Source organism: Dicentrarchus labrax, unplaced genomic scaffold, assembly GCF_905237075.1.
Source record: "Dicentrarchus labrax unplaced genomic scaffold, dlabrax2021, whole genome shotgun sequence".
Classification (NCBI taxonomy): Eukaryota; Metazoa; Chordata; class Actinopteri; family Moronidae; genus Dicentrarchus; species Dicentrarchus labrax.
The window spans coordinates 5,290,936-5,301,928 of NW_026136714.1; the positions used below are offsets into that span (position 1 = coordinate 5,290,936).

The 10,993-nt window shown below is 39.2% G+C and overlaps 1 protein-coding gene across 2 annotated transcripts; it reads left to right on the forward strand.

The window, feature by feature from the left end:
- The first annotated feature begins 1,727 nt into the window (after positions 1-1,727).
- unc45b (unc-45 myosin chaperone B) lies at positions 1,728-10,726 on the forward strand. Of its 2 annotated transcripts, none has more exons than XM_051423662.1 (20): positions 1,728-1,849; positions 2,545-2,706; positions 2,831-2,867; positions 2,980-3,155; positions 3,453-3,542; positions 3,642-3,809; positions 3,951-4,116; positions 4,247-4,417; positions 4,527-4,698; positions 4,809-5,109; positions 5,301-5,395; positions 5,683-5,824; positions 5,909-6,049; positions 6,180-6,307; positions 6,978-7,044; positions 7,166-7,279; positions 7,597-7,712; positions 7,841-7,958; positions 8,070-8,225; positions 9,043-10,726. In XM_051423662.1, the coding sequence occupies exons 2-20, from the start codon at positions 2,545-2,547 to the stop codon at positions 9,313-9,315; spliced, it is 2,793 nt and encodes a 930-aa protein (XP_051279622.1). In that variant the 5' UTR covers positions 1,728-1,849; the 3' UTR covers positions 9,316-10,726. The 2 variants fall into 2 exon arrangements, with proteins under 2 accessions (XP_051279622.1, XP_051279623.1); XM_051423663.1 differs by lacking the exon at positions 1,728-1,849 and adding an exon at positions 2,088-2,133.
- The last annotated feature ends 267 nt before the right edge of the window (positions 10,727-10,993 follow it).

The window sequence follows — 10,993 nt, forward strand, 5'->3', positions numbered from 1 at the left end:
TGAAATTACTCAAGTGCACTGAATAAAGACACTTTTACTTTATTGCCTTTAACTGACAGTGACAGCTGAAGAGTGACAGGGCAGGGGGGAGAGAGAGGAGATGACACCCAGCCAGCTCTACCAGGTGAGTGATATGGGTGCCCCAGGGTACTTGTACTTGATTATTTCCAGTTTGTTTACTGTCCAGTTTGTGCTACTTCATGCTTATTCTACACTTTAGATGGACATATAACAACAGGTATTATTACTTTACAGATGTACACTTTACATAAAAATCCTAACCAATAAAATGCATTGTTATATAATAATCTACCCAACAGTGTGTAAAGTAGATAAAATTAGCTCCACTTTTACCAACTGCACAATTCTAAAATTCTGCTTACACATTAACCCACAGTAATCATTAATGCTATAACATAATATATCTTAATATATCACTAATGTTATACCAACACCTATTATCCTGCAGAATTTCAATACTTTAATTACAATTTGCTGATAGCCTTCTATTTGAGAAAATATGAATATGAATGTGGGAATTTCAGTTGTAAAAGATCTGAATCGTTCTTTCATTACTGTGGCACACTTAACACATTAATCCAACTTGTTACAATTGTCACTGTAGTAGATGGATTATGCCACCTGGTGGCATCAAGGCTCTAAAAGTCCACATAAAATGCAACCAAACAGGTTTATGCCTTCCCTCCTCCAATTCAAGGGACAGATTTTTTGTATGTGTGTGTGTGCACGCATAAAGACATCTCAGAAGGAATACAAAAAAAAATCTTATACCACATATTATTCCACTGAGGACTTATGCACATCATATTTTAAAAAGTTTCATTAAATAACAGACATCAGATTGATTATCTTAAGCCAGACATCTACTGACTCATTAAAATACCAAAAGCAGGGCTAACCGAAACCAGAAGCACTTTCACCTGACAACACCCAAACAACACCTGTTGCCTATTTTCATTTTCCATCAGAAAGTAAAAATCTCCACTGAGATGAAATAACTGATACACAGTATCACATACTATCGGTTTGTTCTCTTGGTTTTTTATCTACACCTCAGACACAAACACTCACATCTGAAACCTGGGTGTAGTGGTAAATACAGAAGTAGGTAAACTGACTTTCCCCTCATCTACTAACAGTTGATCCTGAAAATAGATGAGTAAGCTTCCTTTCAAAAAGGTGGATAAATTGAGTTTACTTGGGTTTAATTTGTACTTATGAGGACCCTTAATGCATGTCTTACCCCTGACCCTTACCCTAACCATCACTAAAAAAATGCCCAACTCCAACTCATGGGGATCGAGATCATTCTCTTTCCAGAAGCTACTAGGTTCCTCTGTGGTCCTACAGCTGTCAGCCCCCCCACTGTCTCCATACACACACCCCCCTCTCGTCACTTGGGCAAGAGGCATTTGCTGGTGAGTTCTCAGCTGTCTGTGCCCTAAATAGACCTTATCTGGGGTAGACCATCTCTGAAGGGGTCACTGTCACAGAGTTTATTGAATGGAAAATAACAATTTTATTCATAAAGTCTTGGATAATTCAAAGACACCTGAAGGATATTTGTTGCAACACAAGTAATCATTGTTTACAGTGACCTTTGGTACAAAGTTGTTTTTTGGGGTTTTAGTGTGTTTGGAGTGAACCCCTATGTGTGATGGACGGTCCACCTTGGCTCTGCCCCACCTCATGGTGATCCACTATAAATATAAATTGAAGAGTTGGTGGGGGAAGGTTAAAGAAGAGAAGAAAAGTTTGTAACAAACACTACGGACTGGAGATTCACACCATCTACGCAGGGCAAGACATACAACACACAATCCTAAAGGTACTGTACAGCTTCGACAGAGATGTTTTTTTTAATTTGTGTGACATTTAGCTGAGGGTACTTAGGATAAGAGCGTGGTGGGGGATAGATTGTGCCTATCAGGGGAGCAGGAGGAGATGGTGTCTGTCCATCAGAAAAGTGGCATTTGTTCCAAGGCTCCGACTGGGGTACGAGACCATGCCCAAATAAGGCTTGAGGGGAGGCCATTTAAAGTTAGAGATAGCATGTGCATGACCATTTGCTCCAGGAGACACAGATCAGCAGGACACTGATTAGCAACAACGGTGAGAATAAAGCACTTTCTAATGCTACAGTATTTTAAAATAATATCATTATGCTGACAGATTATAAGTGAATGTAAAATAAGGGTCTGTACTGTCATTGTAATTACAAAAAAGTGTCAAATTGTTCAGCTGATTTAATCTTTAGCTTATTTTTTGTTTGTTTGTGTCCAGAAATCTCTTTATGTGATTGGAATATGTGACTCTGTGTGTTGGTGGCTTTATTACAGTTAAAATACTACATTTGCATTTAATTGATTGATGACACTGAAATTGTTAAATTGTGCTTTGGCTGATACTGTCAGACACAAGAAGTGAAGAAAAATACAACTGTTGACCGTCAATTAGGATTTTTCTTGAAAAATCCAAAGTTTGCAGATTTTATATGTCATAACTGATCCCTCTTTCTACCAGATGGGAGACCCGATCCAATTAAAAGACGAGGGAAACAAACACTTCCAGGCAGGAGACATCGACAAGGCCATTGAGTGCTACACTAGCGCCATCAAAGTGTGCAATGACAAAAAAGTGCTTGCTGTCATTTACAGGAACAGGTCGGCATGCTTCCTAAAAAAGGTAAGCAGTTTGGTAATGCAACACAAAAAATAAAGATAATAATGGATATATAATAATAGATTATATTTTAAATTTCTTCAGTAAAAGTTAGACTTGTATTTTGATGTTTCTGTTTTTCTTACAGGAAAACTATGCCAATGCAGCATCAGATGCATCTAAAGGTAGAGTAATAAACACCAAATACAGAATCAAACCAAACATTAGCAGCAATCACACCAAAAATAGTAAAAACATACCACAAGCTCATTATGCCTCTTTCTTCCTCTTATATAGCGATTGATGTTGATGCAGCAGATATTAAAGCCTTGTACCGGCGTTGCCAAGCTCTGGAGAAGCTAGGAAAACTGGACATGGCTTTCAAGGATGTGCAGAGATGTGCCACCATCGAACCAAAGAACAAGACCTTCCTGGAGACTCTCCGCAGGCTAGGAGCAGACATCCAGGCAAAGGTCAGCACTAAACAGAACAAAACACCCACACACAGAAGTTCACTCAGGACAGTGTTGGACTACACAAACCACTTCACATAAATGCATTCAGCAACAATAAATTAGCACTGCTACATGTAGATCAGTAATGATCTTTTGGCTGAAAATCATAATTAGTTGTTCTTATGTTGTGGTATTAGAAACAAATGTTTTGATACTAAGAGAAATTGACAGATGGACCACAAACGATATGCATGTATATGATTGAAACATGTCAGCATCTGGAAATGATGAAAGCCTAATTTTGATTGTCCGCAGCTCAAGACAACATTCTCCACAGATTCAAGGGTACAAAATATGTTTGACATTCTCCTTGATGATGAAATGGAAAAAGACAAGAGAGAAAAAGTGAGTATTTTCTGACTGTCCTGTTTTTTATTATTTGTTAGGATGTGTATATATACGTAATTGTGGTTTCACTCCTGTTACTTATCCTTTTATTTCTAGGCTGCCAACAACCTGATCGTGCTGTCAAGAGAGGATGCTGGAGCAGAGAGAATCTTCCAGAATAACGGAGTGCCTCTGCTGCTCAACATGATTGAGACAGGCAAACCAGAGATGATCCTGGCTGCTATTCGCACATTGTCAGGAATGTGCACAGGACACAAAGCTCGGGTGAGTATACTCAGTCAAGACAAATGCAAGGAGAAAAACAAAAATGATTCCATTTGAAATATGTTTTTTAATAGTATTTGTATTTAATTTTTCCTCACAAAATGTACTTACTGTATATGTATTTTGACTACCTTAAAACAGGCCATGGCTATTGTTAACATGGTGGGTGTTGATAAGATGTGCAGCATCATGGCCGTTGACAACGAGGAGGTTGCACTGGCAACCTGCAACCTCTTCCAGTGCATCAACGACTCCCTCACTGGTGGAGATAAAAGGGAATATGGGAAAGAAGAAGCCTTGGTTTTAGGTGAGACATTTAGCAAAATATAGATTTCATTATGGACACTTATACAGTATTCAATTGTGAGTGTACGAGGGAAATGGCAGTGCATATGCTGCTGCTGGTACATTGTTTTATGTCATCTGTCCCTCTGCAGATGCGTCTAAAGATCTGAAAACCATTCTTCTCTCTCTGCTGGAGATGGTTGCTAATAAGAAGGTGTCTGGTCATGGCAGAGACCAGGCGCTGAACCTCTTGAGCAAGAATGTACCTCGCAAAAACAAGAAAGATCAAGACCACTCCAGGACCCTCTTCACTATTGACCATGGTGAGCCAGACAGCTGCATCAGATCACTTATTTGGTTTGAGATACAGTCTATTGCTGCATCCCAGACACCCTGAAATGAGATATAAGCATATATGTGTTTGATTTCCAGGTCTAAAGAAGATCCTCAAGGTGTGTGGTCAGGTTTCTGAACTGCCAGACCAGCTGCCCTTGACAGATAACACACAGTTGATTGCCAGCGTGCTCCTCAACAAGCTCTATGACGACCTCAAATGTGACCCAGAGAGAGACAACTTCAGGGACATTTGTGATCAATATATCAAGTACGTCGATAAAATAAAGATTGTTCCTTGGTGTTGCAAAGAGTTTATAAACTGAGACCAACCCAACATAACTTTTTTATTTCCTTTGTCCTTGCCTTCCTTTTTCACAGAGCTAAAATTGACCCCAACGACATGGACAAGACCATTCATGCCATCAACACCATCTCAGGGCTCCTTCAGGGTCCCTTTGATGTCGGTAATGCTCTGGTTGGACATCAAGGTATAATTGAGATGATGGTGGCGCTTTGTGCCTCCGAACGTGAGGTGGACCAGATGGTTGCTGTGGAGGCGCTGATCCATTCCTCCTCCAAGATGAGCCGCGCCAGCTTCATCGTCACCAACGGTGTGTCACTGCTCAAGGACATCTACAAGAAGACCAAGAATGAGAGGATTAAAATACGTGCGCTGGTGGTGAGTGTGCCCAGGAAAGAATGGAAAAAAGATGAGCTTTATTATTCAATGATTCTGGCCACAGCTCACATACAGTAAAGAATAACAACACAACACATTATGAATTGATGAAATGATTTTAGACTATTACAACCTCTAGATTTTGTCTGTGTGGGTATGTGTATGCACACTCATATCCATGTCCTCTCCAGGGTCTCTGTAAACTGGGTTCAGCCGGAGGTGATGATTACAGTTTAAGGCAGTTTGCTGAGGGCTCCACAGAGAAGCTGGCGAAGCAATGCAGAAAGTGAGTATATTCAGATTGTTAAAGATTCTACCAGATTATTCCCCATTATTACAGAAAAAATGGTGGCGTGTAGAAAACATGTAGATAGATAGATATACTTTATTGATCCCAAGCTGGGAAATTGCTGAAGTAGAATGTAGAAATGCTACTATGATACTAGAATCAGTATATTTTAAATGTTATTCACCTAATTTGTTATTATCTAATTTTGATTATGCAAATGTTGTTATTATATATAGGTATACAGTACCACTTCCTCTTAAATGTTCCCTTTTTTACTCTTCTAGGTGGCTTTGCAATCCCCAGATTGATACCAAAACAAGGAATTGGGCTATTGAGGGTCTTGCTTATCTGACTAATGATGCTGATGTGAAAGATGACTTTGTTGAGGATGAGATTGCAATGAAAGCCATGTTCGAACTGGCGAAGGTATGAAAATAACAGGCAGAAAGAAACATACAGTAACCTGGTTAAACATCAGAAATAATCCCTCTCCTTTCTCTGTGTTTTTAGTCTAAGGATAAGACAATCTTATACTCTGTAGCATGCATCCTGGTGAACTGCACAAACAGCTACGAAAAGAAGGAGATCATACCGGAGCTGGTTCAACTAGCCAAGTTCTCCAAGCAACATGTGCCTGAGCAACATCCCAAGGTAATAGAGCAAAAAAAAAACAGTTCTCTCAGACAGCAGACCATAAAACATGAGTTGACATAGGTAGAGCAGAAACTACACATACGCTGTATGCATGCATATAAACACTTTGTATACTTGCTTTTTTCAGGACAAGAAGGACTTTATTGATCAAAGAGTGAAAAGGCTGCTGAAGGCTGGAGTAACGTCTGCTCTTGCTGTCATGGTCAAAGCAGACAGCTCCATACTGACCGACCAGACCAAGGAGCTGCTGTCAAGGTAGGACAGGAATGTTTGTTTTATCAAACATGCCATAGACCCAAACGGAATTGGCAAATAGTTTTTTTATACAGCAGTAACACAAAATCAAAATCTGTGTTATTTAGCAGAATTCTTTTTGCCGGTTAATATCATAGTAAATATTCATTTATTTTTTTAAAAGATTGTTTTTGAGCTAAAACCTAAAAATTACCCCAAGCAGGCTTGTCCACTAATATGCAAGGTTCAGTGTGGAGCAGAGAGAGCGAAAATTTGTTTGTGAAAGAATTAACCATTAATCAGTCATCTCCCAACAATTATCCAAAAACAGAAACATAAATAAAAAAACTGGTGATGTGCTTGACCTCAACTTCACCAACTTCACTCAAGAACCTTACTTACTTTGACATATTTGCACACTGAATCACTAACTGAAAACGACACACAATTGTCTAGCATGTGTACAAAGTAAGTGGAGTCATGTGTTCTGGGGGAACATATGACTCATCACCACCAAACCGCAATAAAATCACCTGAGCTCGACACCAATGCATTTTTTTTCTCACCTTACAGGGAATGATTTTTAAATGTTCCATTAGAAGGGAGGGAATGCAAACTAAAACACAAATGAATACATCCAATTTCTTGTTTATTCCTTAATTGCATTATATTTTCTATTTTTTTATCTTAGGGTTTTCTTGGCATTGTCACAGGATCCCAAAGATCGTGGTATAATTGTAGCGCAGGGTGGGGGAAAGGTGAGTGATACACTTGTAGATGTGTCACTTGTAAAGGAAAGATCTTTTCAAAGATTAACTAGACAAACTGGTTGTTGCAAATTACTGTTGTTTACTACTGATATTCTCTGTCTGCTTTCAGGCTTTGATCCCACTTGCTCTGGAAGGGACTGAGGCTGGAAAGGTGAAGGCCAGCCACGCCCTTGCCAAGATTGCATCTATTTCCAACCCAGAAATTGCATTTCCTGGTGAAAGGGTAAGACATTGGCTGTTTTGTTTATTTCTATAAAGAGCAGTCTTGACGCAGTTTATAAGGGGAGGCAATTGGAAATGTACCGAGGTACCCCATTCTTCCCTTGACTACAGACTCTTCACTGCCTATTTGTCTTTGTCTATCTATATGCTGGGAGATGATGGAGACAATTTATTCAGTGTTTCTGATTGCACTGACTGGTTCCGCTGGTCCAATCTTGTTTGTTCTTCTCTTTTAGAATTCAATATACCTCTGCTGATTTGGTGTTTACTTCATAATAGGACTTTTAAATGAAATCCTCTGTCTTTTTTGTTTAACAGGTGTATGAGGTGGTACGGCCGTTAGTTAGCCTCCTTCAAACCGACAGAGATGGAATGCAGAACTATGAAGCTCTAAGAAGCCTCACCAACTTAGCTGGTTTCAGTGAAAAACTAAGGTAACATCTCAACAACTTGCATGACATATTATGGTCACATTTACTGTAACAGTGACAGTTAATATTTCCTGCAAGTGACTCAATTGCAGCTTGCAGAGCTTATTGTGGTTTTTCCTTTTTTTTTGTAGAGTGAAGATTGTGAAAGAGAAGGCTCTGCCAGAAATTGAGAACTACATGTTTGAGGAGAATGACCAGATCCGACAGGCTGCCACTGAATGCATGTGTAACCTTGTTACATGTAAAGCGGTGAGAACAGACAAGCAGCTAAAACTTCACATAATAGTCATAGTCCTAGTCAACATGTGCATTACATGTCCAACAAGTGTGGCTACATTGAAAATTTCAACTGTGTTTCAGGTCCAAGATCGTTACCTGCAAGATGGCAATGATAAGCTGAAGCTGCTGGTGCTGCTGTGTGGCGAAGATGACGACAATCTTCAGTCGGCTGCAGCTGGAGCTCTGGCCATGCTCACTGCTGCTCATGAGAAGCTCTGTACCAAACTGACAAACGTGGTATGTGCAGCAGCATTCAATAATGTTTGAACTGTGAATATGAATTATAGTGTCACAGAGTCTGTTGTAAAATCATGTGTGTCCCATTATGAAAAATGCTCTCAGGAAAACTTCTACATGCCACATTGGCAAAAACCTGGTTAGCATGTAACACAACATAGCTCTGTGTGATACACATACCAGCCCTTTGTAATGCCTAACTACAGTGCAGCTCACTGCATCTGCTGTTGCCATATCTCTACTGAAAGAGTCACCTTGGTGTGCCACGTGTCACTGTTTGTGCCACGTGTCACTGTTTGTGCCACGTGTCACTGAATGCATTTCACATTTTAATTTATTAATTTGGAAATTATATTTCTAATATTACAAAATCATTACGGCGTTAATCTGTAATACTTACCTTTTGTGAATTTTAAATTGTTACATTACCATTACAGCTCTGATTGGTACTGTAGTGATTTAGTATTGCACTTCCATAAAGTTGTTTAAAAAGAGACTTGTGAGAGACATGGAAATGGAGGCAGCAGACGTTGAGATATCCTGACCTTGAGTCTCTATTGGTCTGCCTTGAAAAACAATGGATGCTGCGCATCCCATTATACAGTTCAATAGCATATTTTTCCCTCTTTGACAGACAAATCCCCATGTCTTTCTCATTCCAAATCCACAACAGGCTCTCTGTTATCACTTAACTGCGGATATTTTTTAGAACATTTGCTGTGCTGCACAATAACACGATCACCCCATCACTGTTCAGAACTACAAGTGTTAAAAAAAATTGATTGTTACTGACTGCGTGACTGATGTTTCTCAACAGACCACCCAGTGGCTTGAGATCCTGCAGAGGTTGTGTATCCACACCAACCCCAGTATACAGCACCGCGGCCTTGTGATTGTCTACAACTTGCTCAACTCAGACAACAGTGAGCTATCCAAGAAGCTGATTGAAAGTGAGATGCTGGAAATCCTCTCAGTGATTGGCAAGGCGGCGGACAATCCCAAGAGGCAGGATGCCATCGATGCAGCTCGCATGTGCCTGGTCAAAGCTATGGATCTTGGTCTCATCAAACCCTTCAGCAGCCCTTCTTAAAATACTGGCAACCAGAAGAACAACAGCAACGGACATTCTTCTTATTTTTCCTCTTTTAATTACAGACTTTTTTCCTGAATGCTTTTTCCACATCAAAGATATTAAAGGATTCAGCAATCTTTTCCAAATCTCTGAAGATAATCTCTCACATTATATATTATAGCCTATAATATGTTTTTTTTACAACATATGGGCAATTTCCCACAATGAAGGATCATGAAATGTATTATTTCCTTTTATGCCAAACTGTGAATGAATGTTTAAAGATTGATTGGTTTACATGTGCTTGTTTATGCTGGACTCCATTGTTGGCATTTTTCTTTCTTTCGGTCTGTTCCTTCTGTCTGTCTAGTTGGTCAGAATAAGGTGTGACCTACAGTATGTTTAGGCCTCTTAGATCTTATGCATCAAGGCTGGAGTTCTGTAGATCCAGTGTTGAATTGTATATTTTTATGCTATTTCTAGTGATTATGTTCTTTCAATTTTCTTAGGAGATTAAACAAAATAATAATAGAAAGTTACTACAGTGATAGGACTAATTCATATACATGTTATAGTTACATTTTTAACTTACAACTACTTTGCCGGACATTTGACCTAAAAAACACAAAACAAAAAGATGCACCCAGTCAGCATGCTTGTGACTGTCACTTATCAATGTGATTAAAATTAGGGAAATGTTAGTGAGTACATATCTCAAATAGCCCCAAACCCCCCGGTTTAAATACAATCATTGGCCACATTCTCAGATGACCCTGGTGGCTGCCACATGCAGCATGTGAGGACATCATAGCAGACGCCTGCAGAGGCTGGATACCATTCCAACAGTGTCTTCCTGCACTCCATTGCAAAGGAAGGTGTTGTTATGTGGATGAAAATCTGACTGCACTGTCATTCTCCAGACAGCGCTACAGGATGGGACAGGAGGGTAAAGTGCTAATCCTAACCATGACTAAGCTGTTTTACAAGGGCTGTTTCCTGTGTTTATATTTCTACTTTGGTGGATTTCAATGCTATGCAGTGCTGTCTAACAAGGTTGTTGTTTTTTTAAATGATCTAATTTAATTTCATGCTTTCCATCATGAGGTTTGACGTAAACATTTAGGCTACTTTTCAGAGATAAACTCTGAATTTGGATATTTGAAAAGGCTTTGGAGCACGTTATAGGATTTTGCAGGCAATGAATACATTGTGTGGTGCTGTTTGAATGAATTGTTTAGAGAAATGCTGTTTGGCAAATGTTATGGATAATTCAAAAAATGTGCCACAGCACCTTTATATACCATGGTCTGGGTGAATACTCGATTCTGATAGGCTGCAGGGTGTCCATTCATTCCTGATGTAGGACACTTAGTTTAAGTCTGTTCTAAATGAATGTGCTGAAATCAATTAAATGAAAACAAAATCTGTACCACTCTGAACTTACTGATACTTTGTGTAAGCCATCATCTCACATCTCATCTGATATTTAACTTTCTACTTCAGGCTGCTGTTATACACATGAAAAACAAAACAAACTAAATAAACAAAAGCAATTTATTCTCGTTGACTTTAAAGAAGCCTTAGATTCAACGTTTGCATGAGAGTCTGCTGTATAAACTGTTATACATATCATATACAACTTACAACTACTTTCCTGGTAATTTGACCTAAAAGACACAAAACAAGAACTTGTACA

Coding starts and splice junctions, on each gene's coding strand:
- unc45b (XM_051423662.1), top strand. CDS start 2,545: ATGGGAGACCCGATCCAATTAAAAGACGAGGGAAACAAACACTTCCAG. Junction 3,810..3,950: donor GCACAGGACACAAAGCTCGG/GTGAGTATACTC, acceptor ACCTTAAAACAG/GCCATGGCTATTGTTAACAT. Junction 4,117..4,246: donor AGAAGAAGCCTTGGTTTTAG/GTGAGACATTTA, acceptor GTCCCTCTGCAG/ATGCGTCTAAAGATCTGAAA.